General features: G+C 43.0%; 2 protein-coding genes across 2 annotated transcripts in view; one reads left to right on the top strand and one right to left on the bottom strand.

Moving 5' to 3' along the window:
- The window catches only part of LOC119378869 (alanine--tRNA ligase, cytoplasmic), a 43,125-nt gene extending 25,654 nt beyond the window's left edge, over positions 1 to 17,471 (top strand). The window contains exons 13-21 of the mRNA XM_037647918.2: positions 1,770 to 1,886; positions 4,773 to 4,910; positions 5,716 to 5,856; positions 6,493 to 6,569; positions 12,263 to 12,452; positions 12,618 to 12,671; positions 12,875 to 12,997; positions 13,100 to 13,288; positions 17,092 to 17,471. Of these exons, the coding sequence (XP_037503846.1) occupies positions 1,770 to 1,886; positions 4,773 to 4,910; positions 5,716 to 5,856; positions 6,493 to 6,569; positions 12,263 to 12,452; positions 12,618 to 12,671; positions 12,875 to 12,997; positions 13,100 to 13,288; positions 17,092 to 17,325 (1,263 nt within the window). The 3' untranslated portion in view covers positions 17,326 to 17,471. The remainder of the gene's footprint in view (positions 1 to 1,769; positions 1,887 to 4,772; positions 4,911 to 5,715; positions 5,857 to 6,492; positions 6,570 to 12,262; positions 12,453 to 12,617; positions 12,672 to 12,874; positions 12,998 to 13,099; positions 13,289 to 17,091) is intronic.
- A 734-nt stretch (positions 17,472 to 18,205) lies between these two features.
- LOC119388083 (uncharacterized) lies at positions 18,206 to 22,469 on the bottom strand. Its single transcript, XM_037655713.2, has 2 exons — positions 22,380 to 22,469; positions 18,206 to 19,859 (listed from the first exon to the last, which is right to left on the bottom strand). Exons 1-2 carry the CDS (start codon positions 22,423 to 22,425, stop codon positions 19,198 to 19,200), a joined length of 708 nt encoding a protein of 235 aa, XP_037511641.1. The 5' UTR covers positions 22,426 to 22,469; the 3' UTR covers positions 18,206 to 19,197.
- Positions 22,470 to 24,489: the final 2,020 nt, after the last annotated feature.

The raw sequence follows: 24,489 nt of genomic DNA, 5'->3' as shown, positions 1-24,489 counted from the left end.
ATGTTCTTGCTTATTGCCAATACTAGGTCGGTCATGCTTTTATTTCTTGTTTCTTGTGGCCACTCAAACAAAACTATCATCATCATCATCATCATCCTGTCTACGCCCACTGCAGGGCAAAGGCCTCTCCCATGTTCCGCCAATCAACCCGGTCCTGTGCTTTCTGCTGCCACGTAATACCTGCAAACTTCTTAATCTCATCTACCCACCTGATTTTCTGTCTCCCCCTCACGCGTTTGCCATCTCTTGGAATCCAGTCAGTTACCCTTAATGACCACCGGTTATCCTGCCGACGTGCTACGTGCCCGGCCCATATCCATTTCTTCTTCTTGATTTCAACTATGATGTCATTAACCCCCGTTTGTTCCCTGACCCACTCTGCTCTCTTCCTGTCTCTTAAGGTTACACAGGAAGAGAGCAGAACAAAACTATATGTTCTGTATTTGAGCAGGCAAATCAGGTGAACTAAGCGATGAGAGTTCTTTATTTGACAAATAGGGAATTATGCTAATTGTGGTAAATAAGCTTGCTATGTGCATTGCGAATTGTGAAATTCATAGTTTTATTTTTGCACCTGCTTTGGTTGAAAGTTGTGTCAGTACAACACATTGTGAAGTTCACAGTGTGATGCTATTAAAGCAGAAGGAGTTCATAAAGCACGTCACTTTGCTCTGCCTCAGGGGTGTAGCGGTAGCGAAGAAGGGGGGGGGGGGGATTCATCCCCCCACCCCTCCCTAAAATTTTCAATTTTGCTTGGGTATATATACTCGCACACATACATAAGCACGCACGAGCATACATAAAGTATGGTTAACCCCCCCCCGAAAAAATTTCTGGCTGCGGCCCTGCTCTGCCTGGTAGCATACTTTTCTTACCCTCACTTTCTTGCGTGTTATACAGCAGAACTGGATATATCGAACTTGAAGGGAATCGCGAAATGGTGCAATATATAAATAATTCGAAATAAAAAATATGCCTATCCAAAGCTCATCTACAAACTGCGCATGTCTTGAACAGTCTCTTGATATTGTCACGGGCGGAGAAAGGCAGCGAAGGACGACGACGAAGTCCTGGGCGGAACGCGCTTGGACTTCGTCGTGATGAAAATCAGGAATTGACCGATTTGTTTCTCCAGGGCCATGTCAAAGGCCTAAACATTTACTTATTATTGAATTTTCATTGAAGTCTTCAGAATGCATGTATCAGAACAAAAGGCGTTGTGGTGACGGTCCTTGATGTTTCCGATAATAAATGGCCACAGATTGTATGCTTCACTTCATAATGATTAGTTCTCTCTGCCATTAGTATTTTTCACTGCATCACACTGCTATGTTGCCATGAGGCATGCTTATTATGGAGCGCAAACTTGCAGTATTTCTGCTGTACAAGCCTTTTTTATCTTGAGACACACGGAACCTGCTAATTTTGCTCCATTCCTTGCACTGCCTTTCAAATTCTATACTCTGTTTTACAGCATTTGCCATAACAGTGCCGTTTTGTTGGCATGAATATTTTTGATGGCACAAGTGTTTGTGTACTAGTTAGGAGAAGTATACTTGCAGTGGTGTAGTATGGTGCAGCATTCGATGTATTGAATGTGGAAGTGAAAAGGCTTCAATATATGCATAGTACAGTGCTATTCATTTGCATGGGATTTCTGATGGGATGTTACAAGTGTTCAATATAGTATGTAACTCAGTATATCTGGGCTTGAATGTGTCTGCATAAGTTGGTCTAAAATATTTGCATCACATTATCTTTGTTTTCAGAGTGGTGAAGTCACTGTTCATGATGTGAAAAACTGCAGTGGCTTTGTTTTTCACAAAGGTGTGGTCACAACGGGAGTAATCAACAAGGAGGATGAGGCGGAAATGTGGATTGATGAAGTGAGAAAACTATCCCTGGCTTATACATTGCATGGCAGGATATGTGCATTAGTATATATTTGTTTATGTATGCATTGTGATAAGCTTTTTTAATCACACTGGAACTAGCAAGATTTTTGAGATTGAGATGTCTGTTCACAAACTTGCTGCAAAATATGGCATCACTTCACTTACAATTTTCTTAGAATGTCTTCCGTTCGCACTGTAGGCAAAACTGTATGAACACCAATTTATGTTTCCTGGCAAGTTTTAGAGATGAATACTTTGTAACAAGTTGTAGAGTCATAATTTCACTTAGATTGATATGCCTTGAGCATTGGCTGTCTTCAGGTCAGCTGCTGCGGCACGTTCTAAGATGTAATTCATGAAGTTATCTTTGAAACAGTTTAGTTAGTTAATGAGAGAATTAATTGGTGCTTATCAGACAAATTGCATTATCTATTGGTGCAAACAATGCATTGCAAAAAAAATAAGCTTGTTGTTTCTGCTGCACTCTTTGTAAGAATTAGAATTCTTCACTGAAGCAGATAGTACATACAACAATTTCGGCACAGGACATGACTTATTGTGAGGTTCTGGGAGATGCCATTGTTTTGCCACAGACTTCGTCTGAATGATGATGCCTTTTGTGAATGTTGACAGTTGAGCAGGTTTCTAAAAAAATGTAATGAAAGAATCTGAGGAAGTTTAAGTCTCATGGTTGCAGTGTTTCATTAATGTTGTGCTCCTTCCTGCTTATTCTGCCTGATTCAGTTACTCTGTATCGTTATTTGACTGCAAATTTGGCTCACTATATCCCCTTGAGGTGCAGTGTTCACATATGTGGACTAGAGCTGTGCACGGGCTGTATTTCCGAGCCCGACGGCAAAGGGCTGCGAGCCCGCCCGGCCCGGCCCGACGTACGAAAACACAATCGCGGGCCCGGCCCGGCCCGGCAAACAAAACATCGTTTTCCGGTAATTTGGCATTTTATTGAGCATATCAAATATGATCAAACGACACACGACGAACAGTCTCTAAGATGGATGGAAACAACTTTATTGAAAGTCCAGCGATGTTTAATAACCCGGGCTCAGGTCTCCCATGAGGGGACTTCGAGGCTTTGCCTCAACGCCGCCTCGCGGGCCCGCTGGACTGCCCATTCTTGTGTCTTGAAGTTGGAGCTGCGCAGTGCGGCTGCCCACTTCGACGCGAGAGCATCCGGAGCTACTGCCATCTGAGCTGCTGTGACAGGGCACTCCCATAACATGTGTGAGAGCGTCGCACTGGTTGTCTGGCATAATTTACAAGTAGCATTCGGGTACTGGGCAGGGAAAATGTGCCGCAATCGCACCGGACTGGGGAAGGTGTGTGTTTGCAGCTGTCACCAAACGACTGCCTGGCGTCGTTTTAGCTTGGGGTGAGGTGGGGGCAATATCCGCCTGCCTAACTGGTAGTGCTTGGTGATGTCATTGTACCTGACCAAGCGTTCTCGCGTGTTTTGAAGCAGGAGGTCCGAACTCGACGGGGCGGTATCCGACTCTGTGCGGCGGGTCATTTCTCGCGCATAGCGGTGTGCCACCTCGTTCGAATTAGGGGGGCCCTCGTCGGTGGGGATGGTGACGTGTGCTGGGAACCATAGGATAGCGGTGCTGTTGAACTGCTGTCGACCAGCCTTCCTTAGGATCTGGAGAGCTTCTGGGGAAATGCAGCCTCATGCCAGCAACGATGGAGTTCGCTCGCCATAGCCGTCACGTGTATGGGGTATGCCCATGCAAGCATCAGCTTGCACGAAGGCGAACTACATCGGGTCGCTCGTCACTGTCGCGTGCATTTTCACTCATATGGGATTTGGCCTTAAATCTAACGCGAACAGTCGCGTGGCGCCGTCACTAGCACAGGTGGTGTTACTTCTCTGTTCGTCGGAGTGCAACAGAGGCAGTACTTTACCTGCTCCCCTTTTGTTTAAAGTAGCGAATGGAAAGGAAAAGCGGTAAAGGGCGGTTGCGGAAAAGGCGCTGTGTGCGTGCTGGAAAACAATTCCCGCTCCTTTTCTATATTTCGGGCTTGAGTCGGGCTTTGCGCCGGGCCCGAGCCTGGCCCGATAAAACTCCAAGTAGTGCGAGCCCGGCCCGGGCCCGAGGTGAAAATACTACGTCGGCCCGCCCGAGCCCGGCCCGCGGGCCGGGTCGGGCTCGGGCTTTCGGGCTACCCGGAGCCCGTGCACACCTCTAATGTGGACGCAACCTGTTTTTGATGTTCTTTGGACCAGTTGCCTAGAAGATACATGCACATAGGATGAATTGAACCCTCTGCATAGTCGGTGTTTCTTGACTTAACGTCATTGTGCTGCGTATGACTGTAGCCGAGCACTTTCACAAAGGCAGTACGTACGTTGCTCTATGGGCCATTCGACTTCACGCATTCCAGGGCAAATTTCAAAAGTATTATTCTTCTTTGCTCGAAATGAATGCAACAAAAAAACAAATTGTGCATGCATTTTGGGCCTATGATTTGATTCTTTTGATGCAAAAATATAACATGACTGATTGCAGAATAAATAAATATTTAATTAAGATGCTAATTATGTTTAACTACTGAAGCTCCCATAAAACGAAAAACTACTTCATTTTCTTTCTTAGCATGTAATATCGAGTGCTTTGGAATAATGCTGTGCAAATTTGACACATTTGCAGACAGTCCCTCATAATTTGCACCTAAAGGGGCTGTGGTAGTCTCATGTAGCCAGCTCCTGGAAGTTGACTTGCAAGTAGAATGTGTGCGATATTTGGTTAGGCGGTTTTTACATGCCCTTTTATTTTTTATGAAAGTTCACTGTCCTTCAATTTAAAGACCCATGCCTTTTCATTAATAATGTAAATTGTTTTCTGTTTCTATCTATAACAGCAACGTCGATTGCAGTGCATGATACACCACACTGCTACGCACTGTCTGAATGCTGCACTGAGGACAGTGCTCGAGTCTACTGAGCAGAGGTCATCGTTGGTCGACAGTGAGCACTTACGGTTCGATTTCATCTGTAAGGTGAGCGACTTATCCCAGAAAGAAGGCAAGGAGTGCAGACGTGAACACAAGAGAAAGGAACCAGGCAACGCAAACGCCAGTTGGCTCAACTTTCTGTCGTTCTAATCTTTTATCATACCAGTTTGTAGAGGTTTACCTTGGTTTTTTTATACACATACGATTGTTGTAAGGTTTCAGAATATTCTAAGTTTGGGGGAAGACTTCCTAATTTTATGTGCTGTTGACAGTGTGCAGATTTAGGTGCTGCAGCAGACTAGTATTAAAGTGTCTATATAGATTTCATGCTTAACAGGGCTCAACGTGGCAAGCTCATTTGCCGATTCCGAATAGGAGAACGGAATATATATATATATATATATATGTATGTATATGTATGTATGTATATATATATATATATATATATATGTATGTATGTATATGCATGTATGTATGTATATATATATATATATATATATATATATATATATATATATATATATATATATATATATATATATATATATATATATATATATATATATATATAAAAACTCTGGCCCCACTTTGAACAGAGCTAGCCAAACAAGACAGACTTCACAGGAAGACGAAGTAATTGACACTGGTCAAACAATGCATGTCTTTGCAGCCAACATTTTGTGTTGTCTTGGATGCTCTTGTCTTAAAAGGTTTGAATATACAGAAGGGAAGAAGCTCCTTGCTTTGGAATTATGAAGTTGTTGCTTTAGTTGTGAAAAAGTCTTTAGAAAAGGATTGTGTTCAAGAAAAGAATGGGAATTCATCACTTCTGAATATTACTGTTTTTCAGAAAAATCTGACCAGTGAACAGATAGAAAAAATTCAGGATATCTGCCGTGATGCAATCCAAGCTGGTTGCACTGTTGCAAGAAGGAATATGCCTCTGGAAAATGCATTAACCCTACCAGATCTAGTAAAAGTTCCAAATGAGGTATGACTACATCATGCTTTTGTGTCTTTTGTGGTAATAAGAACTTTTATCCTGAAGCTGTACAAACACAGTAACGTGTATGCTTAATTGAGCAACTAATAATTTATTTATTTCATCCACTGTACTTGAACACCTACTCTCACATGGTTAGAATAAGTGAGCGTGGAATAAGAAAATTTGAAGAACAGACCCAGTGGCTTTATTTGCTGTATTCATTTGTTTTGTCTCATGCGCTGTTACCTGTTTTCTTTAGAGAATGCCAGCTGAGATTTGCCCTCTTTTGTCTCTCATGACTGCCTGGTGTGTGGGAATGTTAGGAGATACCCATTAGCTTTTTCAACCTTTGAAGAGCACTAAAAGAAGAACAATAAATCAATTTCTTGAGGATGATAGTAAGTTCTTTGCTCAGTATGAAGTAGCGTTCAGCTCAAATGTTTATGTATATATACCCCTTAAGTATAACCTCACAGGTGTTGTCTTTTGACAACTCGTAAGAAATTTGTAACATATTTCAATTTAAGGCATCACTTTAATAAATATAATGTACTGTAACATTATTTGGGCTCCTGCTGTTCTTCTGGCATATTTAATTTGTAATGAATCTTGCTGCTTTTTTTTTAACCTTCCTCAATGCAGGTCTATCCCAAAACTGTCTCTGTGATCAGGATTGGAAATGATGATGACATTTTTTCTCAAGAGCTTTGTTGCGGAACGTAAGTTTCTTGTTGTGTTTTCTGTGACCTCTATGTTTAGTTAAATGGACTGACTGTAAGTTTTCATGGACTTTATTTTATTTTATTCTTTAGTTATGTAGAAAGCTTTTTGCTGAAATTACTTAGGTCCAGAATAATCACCTTAGGCAGCATGTGAGTAGTATTTTTTAAAATTTAGCTGCATGTAAGCTCTCACAGTTTTATGTGTCATGGTTATGGTGCTGATAACTGAAAGAGAAGGCAGTGCATCCTAAAGGGGTACTGACACAAAATTTCGCGGCCGAAATAGCCTGCGGGATCGATTCCAGTGAACATGCATATATCATCTGCAAAATACCAACAGCGAATATAGCTTGGAAGTTATTTTAAATGAATTTTGAAGTTTGCATGAGCGATCGACATCCTCGCGCTACTGACACCCTCAAAGGGGACCCTTGGGGACCCCCTACCTCTCTCATGTGACCATGCTGCAGCAAGTTATGATAACTTCATAGCTGCCATGTTTTTTGCCGTGTTCGCTCCAGCAGCCTACCGTACTTATTCCAATCTAAGCCGGTTTTTTTCCAAAAAACTATGTGCGAAAGTGGGGGGGTCGGCTTAGATTCGAGTACAATGATGAAGTTTTTTTTTTTTTTTCTGGCCTTGCAAATTTCGGGGGTCGGCTTAGAATCGGGGCCGGCCTAGATTCGAGTAAATATGGTACTTCTCGGCAGCTGCTCGTGAACCGCACGGAAGTGTGTCACAGTTCTGTGTGCTGATGTGATCGAGCGCTGCACCTGCTAGGTGGTGATAGTTGCACCCGGAAGCTCGTCGTTTTTGAAACCGAAACTGACTCTGGTCGGTAATGAGGAGCCTGTAGTTAATTATCTGTCGCATGCTGCAGCAAACGATGTGCCGTGTTATGACTAACAGGCCCCCAGCAACATATTGCAGCAAAAAACACGAGGCCAAAATTTTTGTGTCAGTACCCCTTTAAGTAAGACTTAGGGCTGGTACAGCTGCACCATCTGCACCTACATTTGCGACTTGAAAATGTAGGCCATATGCATTTACAAGAACTTCCAAAAGAAAACTTTTTAAACATGACAATTCTTCTCTGTGCGAGAGAAATGAGTGTTGACTTGCACATGTGTTGTTGCTATTATTGATATGCCTTGGCTCCTCAATAGGGTACTCTTCTTCATTCCTACGTCTAAACAGAACTACATTGTTTGCATACATTGTCTGTATATTTTAGAGTGCATTTGTAATTGTGGCAATTTAACCAGAGATTAGACAATGCTCCACCATTCGATGAATGTTCATGCTCACTTAATCTTCAATTAATGCAGTGACTTGTCTGCACTACGTAAAAGTGGCGACATCGAAGTGTAACTTCATGAGCTATGCCAAAATGGCATTTCTGTGAACATGTGTGTGCTTTGCATGGTACCTGTGGGGTCATTTCTTGCAATTGAACTGGCCTTTTTCACTGCATGGCTACGTTTATCTTTCCAAACATATTGTCAACTGCGAACACATTTTTTTCTAACCTAATGTCGTCTGTAAACCATGAATCCTTACTTGGTCTAAGCATTCTGTCTTTTTCAAGCAAAGCTTGTTATGAGTTGCAGATTTCAGTGGCAGTGGCGGCGTTGTACGTGAAAAATGGCGAGTTGGCAGAAATGCGACCCTCAAAAGTGTGCCGCTCACATGCATAATTGTATGCACTGTTTTCAAATAATTGATGCTCTCTCGATCGTGGGCTTGTCAGCGATCAGAGATTTCTGATATGGCAATCTGGCATTTTTTCAAGGTCACTTGTCATTTAACATTGCCACATTTCATTGTTGCCTGGGTATGAACTCATGACCGTCGTTGTTGCTGGTTGCAACAGAAGTGTTGCACTGGATAGATGAAGGTCCGACTTCCAGCGTGGAGGAAGGAAAAAGTTAGGAGGGAGCATTGCACAATGCGATAGAAAGAAAGAAAAAGAAGTAGTTTGTTAGGCACGCATGCGCCAAGGTTCGCTTGCCCCCATTTTATCGGTAGTGGAAGAGCTGCTGAATTTTTGTTAGTCTAAGTTGTCTCTTGTACTAACCTGATGGCATAGCACCTCCTCTGTACAATTCTGTCTCTAGTGCTCAACCACTCATAACAAAAAAATCCTCACAGTATATTATAAGACACAATTAAATGTTAACTCTGTATCCCTATTTGATTTTTGGTGAAAATGTAATTTTATAGTTAGACTAGGTAGCGCACAAACTCACAACGCAGTGACGATTTTCTCTGAGTGACAGCCACCAGTCTCAAATGCTATGCTTTTGGGTACTGAGAACATCAAATTCAATAGCGGAAGCCCGAAACATATCAAGGCTGCCAGTTTTAAGACTGGCAGCCTTGACGCCAGTATTAAAACTTGACAACAGTGCAGGTTACCCTTACAACCCTGACAAATCTTGACAACAGTGCAGGTGACCCCTGTGGCTGAAAAGTTTCATCGCTTGTGCACGTGTGTTTTAGTAGTTTTGTTAATGTGCAGGGCTTTGTTGGCTTTGCTCAATTGTGAAACTCACTCTAATTGCATGCAATAAAAAAAAATGTGGCGCCACATCCATGTAGTCGTCAGCTCACTCTCTGGTACACCTTCGTGTTTTAGGCAAGAAATCATAGCACTGCGTGTTGGGCATTAGAGGCCGATGTTGGTGTATGCAGCATCACACATCCTTGCTTAGGGGCACGTGATTTGGATTGTGCTAGTGGTATGTGGACCCTTCAGTAGGGATTATCCTAATTAAGCATTTTCTTGGCACAAAACAGGCTCCACGAGTTTTCTGGAGAGGTATTTTAACAATGCATGTCGAATTAATTCCCTTTAAGTCCCTTTAAAAGGCCCCCTACCATTGAGCTTGAAGGCAAGTAAATGGTTTCTCTCTCACCTTAAAAGGAACCCTGAAGCTGTTTTGACCATTTTGTACGAACGCATTGAGCCAGTACAGCACATCCTTAAAGATCATTAGCGGACTGATTGAAGCTCTCTGCGTATACTATGTAATTTATTACGAGGCATTAAACCTGCAAATTGCTACAGATCTTGGTGGCTCAGCCAAATGAGTACTCAACCACCCACTTCCAAGGCACATAATATGGATGTGCGATGTAACGCAAGCGACCTAGCTGATTGGATGTCCAGTCTACATGACTGAGTATTTTCAAACTAATTGTGAACAAATGTTGTTCGTAATCATTGAAACACTTTATAATTTGTTTTGTTTAAGAAAAAACAGTAATAGAAAGACAATGCACAATCACAGTTTACTACTAGACTTGGGGACTTCCAGTTGACAGCAAACCTCGTCTGCCTGTGACACAACGTGCTCCATGTTGACTAGAGCTGCACAATCAGTATGTACCTCAACGTTTCATTTTGCTAACATAATGAATCACCCTTGCTGTGGTGTGGGCTGCAAATCTAGTGATTCACAACATGTCAAGCTGTGGCATCATGTCCCTCTGCAAGGCAATCAGTTAGCAGAGTCGCTTTAGCTCATTGGTACCTTAAGCGTCGGGCTCTCACTCTCCAATCAACACCAGAACCTACGCATCTTCGGCCATAACTTCACCCTTGAAGATAACACCATAGTGCCTGTATTGGCGTTTATCGGTGAACTGTAGAATAAAATGTGAGCAGCCAGTGTTGTTTCGGCACCTGGCGACGCAAAGCTCAACCATGCGCTAGAAGGTGTGGCCCCACAATTGACTCCGGCGATAGAGTTTCATACAATAACCTAGAGAGGAAACTGGCGCTGCGATCGTTCAGCCACCATGGGAATGGTGGGAAGTACAGTCTTCAGATTAGATTGCGTTAGCTAGCGAACTGTCTACGGATCTTTTTCCACAGTTTCAGTTTTGTTCTTCGTGAGGCGTGGGTAGCGGGGTGCGTTGCAAATCACTCAAGCAGTGCCTTTGTTGTTCAAAGATGCTGAAGACCGCTAGATCTCTTGGTTTGCTGCGACGTTGCAGGTTTACAGGTTGTATTTGATAGTTTTAGCAAAGTATCGTGCACTCACCGCTGCGCGTAGATGTAGTGTCCCATGCCAGTGCACAAAGTTGCATAAAGTACACATTTGTTTGATAAGCGCGTCTTGCCACAACTCGTTCAAATTGGCTGCAAAACGACGACGAAGCTAAGGAGACACGCTCCTCTGACTCCACAACAAAACGAGAGATGCGTTGGGGGCAGATCACTTGGACAGACGCACCTGGCATCACAGCAGATGATACGTTAAGCGTTTCTTACCCATTACGGTACTGTTATTTCCATAAATAGAGATTGCGTACTTTCGAGGGAATAACAAGCATGTTTGTTTTCAAGTGTTGTAAAAAAATAATTCATTATATCGCGATGCCAAATCTGGAACACAATTGTAGAGCAATGCATACCCAGGTGGTTGAATCTGTCCAGGTTTCACTTCCATCTCACGGTCACGCAAACTTCTTGCAATAAATTTTACGTGAAAAAGATTTACGCAAGTTTTAATTGGAGATAACTTCATGTCACTTTGTTTTACACTCTGTGCACAAGCGTCGCGAATCTCAAGAACGAAAGCCATCTGAAGCAGATCCGAAGCCTGTACTTCCCATTATTCCCATGGTGGTTGAAGTGCTGCTGAAGGAGCCTGCGTAGACACTAGCGCCAGATTCCCCTCTAGGTATTATAGTAAGAAACTCTACGACTCCGGCGCACCGCCGGAGCTGATCACGGAGGCAATGTAGAGAAAGTGCAACTCAACCCGTCGAGCGCATTGTAATCCGCCTCTTTCATTTTCCTGTGCTGGCCTCTGCCGTTTTGGTAGGGGTTTGGTAGGGGCCGGGAGAACTGGTATTGCCAGAAGCAACGCCTCCGAGATGATGAGACGTTTCGCGACTTTTCCACTATTGGAGAGCGCATGCGCCTGGGCGTCGTGAAAAAGGCGGATTGCCAGCGATGGCTGCGCATTCAACGAGTTAAGGAGGAAAAGCAGTGCTGAGGGAGAAAGTAACATGCAATTGCCCCCAGCTGCCTTGATACAAAGGGCATTGCTTAATTTACGGTGCGAACGATTTCATTGTGCTGTAGTCTAAACGTAAACACTATTTAGAAAAATCGTTTCAGGGACCCTTTAACTGCCCTATGGACAGTCTCTCGTCCTTGGCACATGCATTTTTAAAAGACACATGGACACTGAATTAGTACCAAATGTGGTGTTGGTGCTGTTTTATTGTTTGTATAAATGCTATTAACTTCTGCTTATCATGTCTCCTTGCTTTTTATTCACACACTGCTGCTGTCGCACGTGCAGTGCAAAATGCAAAACGCGAGGTGGAAATACTGGATTGTGCATGACGGGCAAGTGAGGCAGTGAGGAAGAGCAGACATTCGACTGTATGGCAAAGGCAAAGCAGAAGGCATACTAGTGATGTCTGTTGTTATGAACCTATTGACAGCTTTTACGCTGCGTACATCGCATGCCCTTTTTGCATCAAAAGATTTGAAGGGACTGCAAAAGCTTGGACTGGAGCATAGAATTTTTAAAAATTTCTTGAGGGGAATGAGCAGCCATTTCAATATAGTCGCATTTTCACAAGCACGTTTCACATCACAAGGGAGCTGCCCTTTTCATTGGGGATATAGTTTGCGTGTTAAATGTGGTTTTATATGTCACCTAAAGGCACGTCTCATCTTTGTCGGACCTGGGAGAAATTGTGGTGACGTCGCACCAATCTGTTGGCACCATGGTAAGATCCATCCGTGCTGTAGCTGGGCCATTGGCTGCTGTTGTGCATTCCCGAGATGAGCATGTCCAGAGGCAAATGTGTGAGCTGGTTGAAGAAGTTGAAGCTTTGAACCGTACATCACTGGTAGGTACCCTTTATTAGACTATGTGTATTGATTTTATTTGTTGCCTTTAGACAATACATTTTTTTTCTCTTTTTGTAACTGCTATGTAACAAGTGCACATTTACATAGTGAAACAGCCTCAATTCAGTTAGCATAGAGCATCACAATCTTTTCTTCTTTCTTAGGATGACTATGTAATAATGGCAGCTTGCAAGAGAAAACTTACTGAAGTGAGAAAGGTATGTGTCACTTCTTTTTTAAAGTGCTTCATTTTCAGTGAAAATTGTATTCATTTTGATGGAATAAGTCAACAGAAAGTATGTGCATGTTATTTCCCATGCAAATTTCCTCTTTACCATCTGGTTCAACATTGATCATGTGTCCTGACATGTCTTAAAAGTTAAACATGATCTTTCTTTATTTTTCTTTTGAATGAAACCAGCTTGCAGCTGCACGTGGAATTTCCCTGCTGCTTCAGAGGAAAACAGAGACAGAACTTCTCAAGTTGGAGCGTCATATAGACAGCATCATCCGAAAGTACAACCAGAATTTCGGAGTGCCGAAGGTAACTTCATTACTCTGTGACAATTTTTGCAAGTGACTAATGTATGCCTAAAGATATTTTTGAGGTGCTGAAATGAAGTCATGTAACGTAAATATTTTTCAGGTGCTGAATATGTTGGACCGGGCCTTAGAGAACTGGAAGCACACAGATTTTATTGTGGCTTGCCTTGACTCTTGCATGGATGGAAACCTTGTGTCGAAGCTGGCATCCAAGAAGTGCAGTTCTAAGCCATACTTTGTTGCTGTGTACACTAACCCTGACCAACTTCGCATAGACTGTGCTGTCCCCAAGGTGCGTCCTTCATTCCAGCATATTTGATCAAAGATTTGACATTTCGCCCTTTCAAGCTTTTTGAAGGATTAGTGTTTGAACAGTCTTAATAATTTGAAGACAGGCATCCCTCCTGTCCTGCAGTGTTTTTTTGTTCTTGTATGGTGCTTATTTTTCTTCTTAAATGTTGGAAACGTCTGAGATGTTTGAGTGAAATTTACCTCCATATTTCAGCACATAATGCTTAGAGACCCTGAAAAACTGCCTTTAGTGATGTTTTATTAAAGGGACACTAAAGAGAAAAAAGATTTGTCTTATTTTAGTAAATTACTCTTTCACAATTCCAAAATTACCACACTTAACGTGAGAAGGCACTTGGTAAGCAAGAAAACGTGCAAAAAGAAAATGCAGGTGGCGATGCCACCTTGAAATTCCCGCACCAGACATCGTGATGTCATAGATTTTGATGGCATCCACCAGGCCCTACATAGTTCTTAATCAGTGAAAATGAAGTACATTGTCCTCTGAGGGGGCCATAGATTCAACATATCAAGTTTCAGAAAATTTTGTTGAGCCAACGTCGCCAGAATACGAAAAATACCCTTTGAAATCCATGGCGTCGGACGCGGAGATTTCAGCGTGAAATTTGAAAATGACTCTTTGACCTTCATTATCTCCTCTATTAATAAGCCTATGATAGTTAAATTAACGACACTATAGTTGGATACAACGTAAGAAGTCCGGAGAAGCCCCACCCACATGACCGAAGTGCGGCAGTCAATCGCCTCTGCGACTGAAGAAATAGCCCCGCTCATGCACATGGCAATGTTCTCCGAAGGCAGGGGCACCGGCCGTCCGGCTCACGACCTCAGTCTGGAGTGCGCGTCCATTGGTGCAGGTTGGTGTGCATCTGCTTTTGATGAGGAAATGCCGCAGATAAAGTTGTATCCAACTATAGAGTTCTCAGAGTACAGTTTATCAATCTAAACCAATTTATTGTTTCGCTTTAGTGTCCCTTAATATACAGCTTATATGTCAATTTTTTACTTTGACACTGAATTGTTTTTTTGTTTATTTGTTTAAACACGTTCGTCACTGTAGCAGTTGTGGTGTAGCAGTAATTTTTGAGGATCCTAAAGCCAAAGTCTGGTTTGTCAGTGGTGACTCTTTCCTGGCCGAATTATTCAACACTGGAATATAGTATTGTCCAGCTAGCTGCAGAGGTCGCTGTCTTCAATATAGTATCAATTTTCTGGTTTTATGCCTTCACAAGACAGCCATATGGTATCGGCCTTCAGATATGGCCGCCATGCACCGAGCCAACCAGGGGGTGTCACCCGAGTCAAACAGCTTCTACGATAGTATCGGCCCATTATTGTCAACAGCCTAATTTTATTTCGAAGCTATGAAGTTGTGTGCACGTGAGTGGTGACACAATAGATGAGAATGACTAGAAAATATGCACTGCCATCACGTACCTGATTGGATGCATATACTTATATGGTCGAATTTTAAGAGCATTTGAGTTATAATCATGATTGTTAATAATGCCTAGATGATTATTGTGAGAATATTGATACAGGTGGGCTACACTCCACACAGTCCATTAGAGGAGTGTTGAGACAATGCGCTTTAGTTCACCATACCATCAAATGGTTCTTTACTTTCCTGTTGCATTGCTCTATCATATGCCCAGAAGTGCTTGAACTTAGGTAGCCTTTAGTTTGGTTTGTGGCTTAACTCTAGTTCATGGTTGCATTGCTAGGGTGGTATAGGCAAGAACACATACATGCATTGGACGAACATGGACTGTTCATTAGGCCCATTTTATGTTTACATCTCAGTTTTCTTGTGTGCCCCCCATTAAGGCCTGTGTGTGTTTCATGTGTATGTTCTTGTGTGTGCCACTTTAGCATTGCAGCCATGCACTATACTATCTTTCACATGTGTTGTGAACACCTCCTGCTAAGACGACTAAGACAAATTTGCCTGTATGAAAAAGAAATTTAGGCACCCTCTACAGCTAACTGGATGCTTTACAATAAACGCGCATAGCAGCACCGCTGCCTCTGTAGCTGCCACTAAGTTGCAGTGCACTTAGGGAGCATAGGCCAACGCCACCGCAGTGACCATGCAGGAAATGGCCAGACTTCACAGAATCTATGTGATGGTCTTACTAAAGTGATGATCTGCTTGGAATAGATAGTCGACAGCATTATAAAAGCCATTAAGGACGGTAGGAAAGCTGATGCAGACAGTGACAGCAGTGATGCAGAAGTAAAGTGTGGGAATGGGCTAGTTTGTGATCGTGTTGTTTCCACAGCTCAGAAGCAGAAAAAGGACTGGCTCAGTCCTGCTATCCATCCTTTGTTTGCTTCTTTGCTCTGGAAACCGCAGAATGATGCAGGTTGTGCAAGAAATACGATGAATTTTGATGATGAGGAAGGCCAAAGGTGGTACCCAGTGCTCAAAAGCTGTACCTTATGTCACTCCTGTAAAAACTAATTGCCAACTTTTTTTCAGTACCTCTTGACTTAATGTTACATAAATGTTAATCGCTGAGCATGCTAAGCCTACTCTATTGTGTGCAGTACAGTGCACAATTTTTGTGAACAAGTGACCTATACAACGAAAGGTTTGGATGTCCCGACGGCTTCATACAAAAGGCATTTAATTGTACTTACAATGAACTAGGAGAGCATAATGGTCTCAGCACAGTAGGTGTCATGAAACGATGTTAACGTTCTTTCATTGCTGTAAGTCTAAAGCATTTGTTTTGCTTTCTTTTATTGTGTATAAACACTGTGTTTGCTAGGAAACTTCCTGTTGTGGCATGCTCACACATTGCTTCAAAGTAAAGGCCTTGAGAAAATGTATAAAAAGCAGTTTACAAGAACTTGTTGCTGGGTGAGTTAATGCATCTTAATACAAAAGGGATAACTGCGCTACCTGACACACATGTAACAACCATACACACACACAGGCGCAGTGTGTGTGTATGGTTGTTACATGTGTGTCAGGTAGTGCAGTTATCCCTTTTGTAGTATAAAAAGCAATTGATGTGATGCAGATATCAGTGGTCACATTGCTGTAAGCCAAAGCTTATTAAGTCAAACCTAATTAATTCATATTTTGAGATAATTCAAACCAAGTGGCACAATCCAGCCAAGCATTACAGGCTTCAAAATAAGTTAAAAGCTGCTCAATTGACACATTAATTGGGTCCACTCAACTGTGGCTGACTCCTGGCTTTTGCTGGTGTTCTCATACTGTACAGGCTTTTTTAAGCCTTCTAGTTTGGACTAGCTCAGAAGCACTGATAGCATTGATAAATAATAATAATATCTGGGGTTTTACGTGCCAAAACCACGTCATGATTATGAGACACGCTGTAGTGGAAGGCTTCGGAAATTTCGACCATCTGGTGTTCTTCAACGTGCACTGACATCGCACAGTACACGGGCCTCTAGCATTTCCCCTACATCAAAATGTGACCACTGCGGCCGGGATTGAACCCGCAACTTTCGGGTCAGCAGCTGAGCACCTTAACTACTGTACCACCAAGGTGGACTAGCATTGATAAGGGCCTTGGTGTCATAGCTGTATGGTAGTGAAGATGCTCGACATTGCTGTTCAAGCAAATGCACCAATATTCATACTGTTTAGTGACTGTATGACACAGATTGTGATACCATCAGGGTGAGATGTGAATGAGTAAGACATGGGACTAGGTGAAGGCAAGTATTGCGAAGTCCCTCTTATTTAATAGTTTTGCATTTGCTTTCTTAACCACTCTCACCCCTGCCCCTCTCTTTCGTCTGCAGGAATTCTTGACCAGTACATTTCAAGCGGAGGCTTGGGTGAAAGCTGTTGGACCCTATGTCACCTTACATAATATTATGTCTTCCAGAACGAACATGACAGAGACTTATTGTTATGTGAGGGCATCGTTTGGGCCAGATATGGATCTCAAATCACTCGAACAAGCTGCTGTTGATTTTGCCAAAGGTCACTGTCCTGGAAAATTGAGCGTGAAGACATCAGATGTCCAGTTATGATAAGCCATGCACTTTTTAGTGCAGTTATCTTTCGTATATGTACCTTTTCAGTTTATTTATTATTTAATATGGGAATAAATACCTTCTCAAGTAAGCTGTGGGTGACATTGACAGAATAAAAATTTTGTCATATTCCACTACAGTTGAAACTCGATTGAATGAATTGATTGCCACGCTTGAGTTATTTCATTAAAACAGGAAATTAGTAAAATGAAGGAATACATTTTTTTGGTCCTTTAAAATCTGAAATTGTAATGTAGCAACACCCAAAAGCTACTGCGGTATTGTATTTGCCACCAACCCACGCCTTTGCATGTGAAAAGTCTGTGACGGCAGCCTGAATATGGAGCATCCTTCGTCACCCAGGCATGGGAAGCTCCATGTCAGGGCAATGCAGGCCAGGTAGGCAGACACACATGGCTATTACAGGCTGCTGATGTGCAACGATGGGGAGAACGAATGCAGAGATTGTGCAAGCAGGCCGAGCAAGAAAATTGCGAGGAGGCAATCAGTGCCACCTGTGGGAACATTTACAGGGACACTAAAGCATCGCCTCCACCAGCTAAATCTGGTATGTAAGAGCACTGCATACTGCTGTGGTCATTGTTCAGTGCACGGGCACACCGGGCAGTCTCGTCAAAATAAAGCTAAGGTCGTTACTAGGGCAGCAAGACGCTCTAACGCAATAGTGTTGGAGCGCACACCCGAAGGAAAAGCCATCTGAGTCAAAATTAGAAAAAGATAATGGCTTTTCTCACTAATTTATTTCTAGAAAAACTGTTAAGTAAGGTTTGGTACCAAGTTAGTTTCGTTAATTCGGGTTGATGACAGCATTGAGCCCTATTGGTACCTGCCAGGGAATAGTAATTTCTTTGTTAGCTCGGCAACTTTGTAAAATCAGGTTACGTTAGATCGAGTTTTAACTGTACATGCCTACAGGACTGATGGCTTGTATGTTGTGCCTTGGAAGCTATTTCTGGGGGATATTTCCTGTTTGTCTTCTTCATTGTTGTAAGTATTCACTCATTCAGTTAATTATGTTATTTCTTTGGGAATCTTGTTAGCTGTGCAGTCTAGGAGTCCTGTAAAAAAGCTGTTTGCAAGTGAACAAGAAGGGCAGCAGGGCAGTTTCATTTTTGTTAGATATTGCCACACAGAGCCAAAAGACAATAAAGTCACAGGGGACATGGGAAGAATTAACTGTGGTATTAGTTTAAATATGGAAACCAAAGTGAACAAAAAAGGAACTGTACTTGGAGCCAAGCCAGTGTCCTTTTCATTACACATGTGCGGCCCTACCAACAGATAACAGCTGTTCTCTCATCCACTTTCTTGGTTATTTGGTATGTATGCAAGATATAGTCCTGGGAGAAGGTGGCTAGTACTGCTGATGACCATAGTAGCAAATGTAGAACATACTTTTAACCACAGGTATCACAAAGTGTACAGGCAAGTTGTCAAATAAACCGTTGTATGTTATCTGAAGGCATCAAACCGCTAGAGATGGTGCGCTCGTTAAGTAGGGTACCTGAGCAGCTCAATTTTTGTTACACAAGATCACATGAAGCCAAAGAAAGCATAGGGGAGATTGACTGTGGTTTTAATTTAAATACAGAAATGGTAAGGTAAATGGAAGTGAAAGTGGGCGAAGAAACAACTTGCCGATGGCAGTAGCTGAACCCAGCTGTCAACACTACACAAGTGACGCTCAACGCTGGTAGAGCACTGCTTTCTGTCTAACTTATTAGAAAACAACACCTGGTGCAATTCAAGAAGGAGACTTGCAAATGTTTGGAACACATACATTTGCAAAAAAAAAACTAGAAAAAAAAAGATAAAGAAAGATAACCGGAAATTGTGTTCGTCCATTGCTCACTGCTCTTCATTGAAGCTCTTGGGAAGCTTTGTGAGAACGCAAGTTTCACCATTAACCGAAATCCACTCTGAGGTGTCCCCCAGGTCACACACATCATCATCAACATTCAGTTCATGGTCAACTTGCTGGCCTCCACTTGCACCACCACTAGTGCACCCTCCTGGTGCTGCGGATGCACTGTCTGCTCCTGGTACATTGTCTGATGCAGGTGCACCAGATTTCGATTGCTTGATGTAAGTCAGCAAGATCTTGCTGGATCGCAGCTTTACCCACTTAATCACGTGACGATCATTGATGAGCTGCGCTGCAGATTTTATTCTTGACAAGACCTCGAGCGCAGTGCCCTTGACAAGGCACATTATGAACTGCTTGGATGTGGCCGTCGGTTCTAGGACAAACTTGACTCCTGGAACATTTCTGAGTGCGAGCCGCTTAGCTGGGGGCTGGATGCACTTGGGTGTAACCACGGTGTGCTTGTGAGACCATGCTCGTGCTGTTACACTGTGCAGGGCACCAATGCCAGCATCACTGAACATGTACACAACAGGTGCAGCGCTAGTTATTGTTAGCTCCATTTTGCACTCTTTACGTGCTGGGGCTTCCAGAAGATCTTGTTCAGGTAGAGCTCTGCACTTCTTCTTTGAAGTCTTCACCGCACCTGTCGGAGTTGTCAGCAATTGGTATGACTACATAAAGGTTTCTGGGTGTGCCAAAAAATTTTTATTTGCCCTCCAAAAATTGAAATTGTGGAATCACAATCATGATGCACACTGTCTGGAGTGTTCACTTGGTCAGCTTGGTTGCCGTCTTTTTGCGAAGCCACAAGCGAGCTCATATCGACCCCTTGATCATTTTGCCTTCTTTCGTTCATTTGCTACATATAAATTCCATACGCAAAACAGATCTGAAGGCCTGCAGTGCCCACTGTGGGCATGCAACCAGCAGCCAGCCATTTGACCACCCAGACAAGTCTGAATTCATACTGTACCTCTGAAAAATTATAGTTTACAACCCATTTATTCTTAACATCCTTCTTTACTTCTGTGGCTTTGGCTACCAAGGAGCATATATTCAGTGTCAGCTTATGAAAGAACTTAGGACTGGGAGAAGCATTGCAGTGAATTCATGCTGCTGCCTTTTATAATGCCTAGTCCACTCCTGCACAATAAAAGCATGCATTTACAAACAGTCAGATGTCGGTATCACGATTTGCACGGTATAATTATATTTTATTCAGTTATTCAAGAGGCAGTACATTACGTTAGTTTCACGTAATGTTATACTGTATTTTTTGGAAAATCCAGCATGTATCTGTTACATTTTGTCTAAGATGCAGTTGTTCTTTAGTGCAAAGCATTCTTTGCCTCATCCTAGGCAGGTTCCCGGTTAATACTGCAGCATAAACAGCATGGTATCCAGCACTGCTAAACAACTTTTGATTCGGTCTCGCACCAGATGCTCTATTCCTTAGCCATGCATTTTTATTTAATGCCTTCTTTTGCATATAAGGTAAACAAATATTTACTATTGTATTAGAATGAAAGTTTTAAATTATATAAATCAGGCCGAAATTGTACGCATCCATTTCTCGTGCCAGCAACAAAGACCAACTACCTCTGCGATTGGTGACACGCCATTAGGGCGGAGCTAAGCACAAATGCATTCGCTTCTGTCCTGCTGTGGAAACATTTAAGCACAATTTGACAATCAATCACATGATAGTATTTTGTGTGCGTCAAGTCGTATAACGTGTTGCTTACAAAATCGTTTAGGTGTCACTTTCTTCAACTCTACCCTAGCTTGAAACTACATTAATGCGTTCTTTCCTTCTTTTATTCTTTTCTCCCTTTTTTTTCCTTCTGTTACACCAACATGTTGAGGGGAGAGAGAGAGCTCCTTATTAAATTACAGGAGATTAAAATAATTTTGTACAATAGACGCTATGCCAACTTTCGGCCAGCAGTGCCATTTAATGTCACATTGCTTTCCTTGAGCCAAATAAACGTCATGTTCAAACACACTGAGTTAACTATAGTCTAATTGCTGGCATAAAAATACCCCTGACTGGAATGGCGCTTCACTTATGTCTCTGAATGTGCTGCACTGAAAAGGAACCGCAATACTTCGTCCATAAAATGCTCTTCTTGGCCTCTGAATCCAACAAGATTCCAACAGTGGCGTTATAGACACAAACTGACGTTAAAATGTATACAGTCTATATGCTGCAAAAATGCCGGATATTCATGTGTACATACATGCGCAATAATACGCTCTATTCCAATGATCGCTACACTTGAAAGGGATCTTAAAAAGTGGTTGACTAATAGTGTTAAGAGTTTTGGTGATTGACGATAAATATTTACCGTCGTTGTTGTTAAACTGACGTTTATAAAACACCCCAGAAAATAAATATTTGCGATATTATGACAAAAAAAAACTGACCAATGGAGGCCGGTGCGGACCGGCAACCGGCCCGCTATCTAAAAAACCGGCCGGGCCGGTTTAAAACCGGACAGGTGGCAACCCTACATTATGCGTTGCAGAAATAATAATTGTTTTTCTTACTTTCGTAACCTCAAACCACTGTCATCCAGGCTGGTAGCCAGGAATTCTTTTCTGGGGGGGGGGGGGGGGGCACTTGCTGAGAACCTTGACTATTTGAGAAAAACACCTACTTCACCAAAATTTCGGGGCCCCTAGGCAGCCCCCCCCCCCCCTGGCTACGGGCCTGCTGTCATCGTACATACGCCTACATGCATAGGCGTGCACAGGGTTCCCCATAAGGGGGGGGGGGGGCGAAGGTTCATCGCAGCGCGCCCCCCCTCCTATTAAGCCAATGTACGAGGCAGATTTCGCCCCCACCCCTGCTTAGGTGACCAGGGGGGTCAATGTATGGGGCAGCTTTTGCGCCCCCCTCCTAGGCGCACGGGGGGGGGGGCGGCTGCCCCGCCCCCCCCCCCCCCTCCCCGTGCGCACGCCTATGCCCACATGAATAAAATTAAGTTACGGTGCAAGACAACGCTGGGCGAAACGAAAGGAGGGTTCGGCATTACGATCAATTTCTTTCTTTTCCCGCGTTTTCATCGTCTACGTCACAACGCACGTCAGAAAGCCTCCGCGACGCTACTCGACGCGCCCATACAAATCGGCGTCCCGCCAACGTTGGTCGCAGCCTTACCTCGGCATTTAGTTGTTCGGCCCGTGCCAGCAGTCGCGCGTGGCATTGCGAACTCCACAGTAGCAAGGTGACCGCGTCGAAGTGCAGTTAATCTGCTTCAAATTGAGCACGTAAACCAATGTTGTGGCGCGAAACGCGATCGGCGAATCAGCGTGCTCGCGCTAGCTCGCGCGCGACAGCAGCGCTCTCAAAAGGGGTTTCGATGTTATTTTCCCTTTTTCGGGGAATTTTGAGCCGTCATTTTGGACGAAAGGGAAAAAGAAAATCTTTGCAATATTGCAGGGAATTTCAGGAATGGTGAATTCCCCTATAATGACAAAAGCATAGCGGTAACACTGCGCATTCGGCTTCTGCAGTTGCTAATAATGGGCTAGCTGGTGAGTCATGATATTGACAAAGCAGCGCACAAAAGACACAATCACGCAAACATAAAAATGATGCAAACACAAGCGGTGTGCTTGCGTCATTTTACGTGCTCACGCTTGTGTCTTTTGTGCGCTGCTTCACCAATTTCTGCATTTGGTTCTGGCGCATGCAGCACGCAAAGGCATAGCCCTTAAAATTTGTTTCCGATAATTATATGGAGAGATTTCTTCTTCACCCCTGGTGTTAGACTCAAAACCCACGTATGTACAGTGTATACTTACAGCACAAGAGTTACGAAGGCCATGCTTTTGTGTTCTGGAAACGTGTCACACATATGCATTATATGCGTGCGTGTGTGTGTGTGTGTCAGGGGCGTAGCCAGAAATTTTTTTCGGGGGGGGGGGGGGGGGTTCAGCCATACTTTATGTATGTTCGTGCGTGCCTATATACGCAAGCAAAACTAAAAAATTTCGGGGGGGGGGGGGGGTTCCCTGGTGTGTGTGTGCGCGCGCGCGCGCAGTGGCGTAGCTAGATAGGACGGCGCCCATGGCAAATATATTTCCGCGCCCTTCATGATGGTAATGATTCTGATTAATAATAATAATAATATATTATTATTATTATTATTATTATTATTATTATTATTATTATTATTATTATTATTATTATTATTATTATTATTATTATTATTATGTGCAAGAAAAAGCCATCTGGCTGTCGTGGCAAGCGAATGAGCGGTTTCTTGATTGATTGTTCACTACAGTGGACTAAAGCCGTCTTGCACATCCACGCATCGTACGACACACCAGAAATCCACAAGGTTAGAAAAAATGGACTTTGCCGCTGTCCTGTTGTCTAGCTTTGCACGAAAAGTTCGTAAATTACGTATACAACCACACAAAAGGGATCGACGAAATAGGCATGTAAACGACTCTTATCGTTTTTGGCTACATCGCCATGAAATGAATTGTTCAAAATTATTTATTGCGTACATCAAATCTGCATACTATGCCTACATTTTTTTTATCAATGCTAATGATACATTCAAATATTCGTTCCGGCAAACCCTGTTGTCGCATATATTATTACATTTTGCGGCGCCAGTGCTCATTTCGATTGTGAACAATGGTTGACAAGAAAAACTTGCAGTGGCATGGCTCGGCTATGCCAGGATATACGTAGGCGTTAACAAAGGTTCAGCTGATTATTCCAGATTGTCTACACTGCAAACCGTTTCACACCCTTATAGGTGTATTTGCGATAAAACACCTATCGTACACCCTTTTTTTCTGTCAATATTATCCGAAAGGGTGTAATGTCTTCTTTGCACACCCTTCGCACACCCTTTTTTCATTTTTGGGTGTACAATGGGTGTATGTTCTGTTAAACACCCATGGGTGTTCTTTGAATTTTACACCTATGGGTCAATTCACGCATTGAATTGACCCATATGTGTAAACAGGTATCGTTGTACTGCTGAATGCAATTAACTGAGACACTGAACACCACGGGCAACGCCTCCTGAAACCACGGGTCACCACCCTGTTCGACAGAGCGTCTCGGCACAGGATACTGTTTCACGAGGCACCTGAGTGTGAAGCTACCTGCTCGTGAATCAGTAATGGTTCACATTGGTCTGCTAAGCTTGCCACTAAATTTTCATTCTTTTAGTAGTGCATCACAAGTCTGCTGTAATTACAAAGACGCATGTATTTTGCCTACTTTATTAGGCAAGTGGTAGTGA

Source organism: Rhipicephalus sanguineus, chromosome 1 (assembly GCF_013339695.2).
Source record: "Rhipicephalus sanguineus isolate Rsan-2018 chromosome 1, BIME_Rsan_1.4, whole genome shotgun sequence".
NCBI classification, from domain to species: Eukaryota; Metazoa; Arthropoda; class Arachnida; order Ixodida; family Ixodidae; genus Rhipicephalus; species Rhipicephalus sanguineus.
This window is presented reverse-complemented; position numbering and strand designations above follow the sequence as displayed.

Excerpts from the sequence above, each read along its gene's own strand:
- LOC119388083 (XM_037655713.2), bottom strand. The coding sequence starts at position 22,425 with ATGCCACGCGCGACTGCTGGCACGGGCCGAACAACTAAATGCCGAG. Across the intron at positions 19,860-22,379 it reads CCGAACAACTAAATGCCGAG|GTGCGGTGAAGACTTCAAAG; the intron begins GTAAGGCTGCGA and ends CAACTCCGACAG.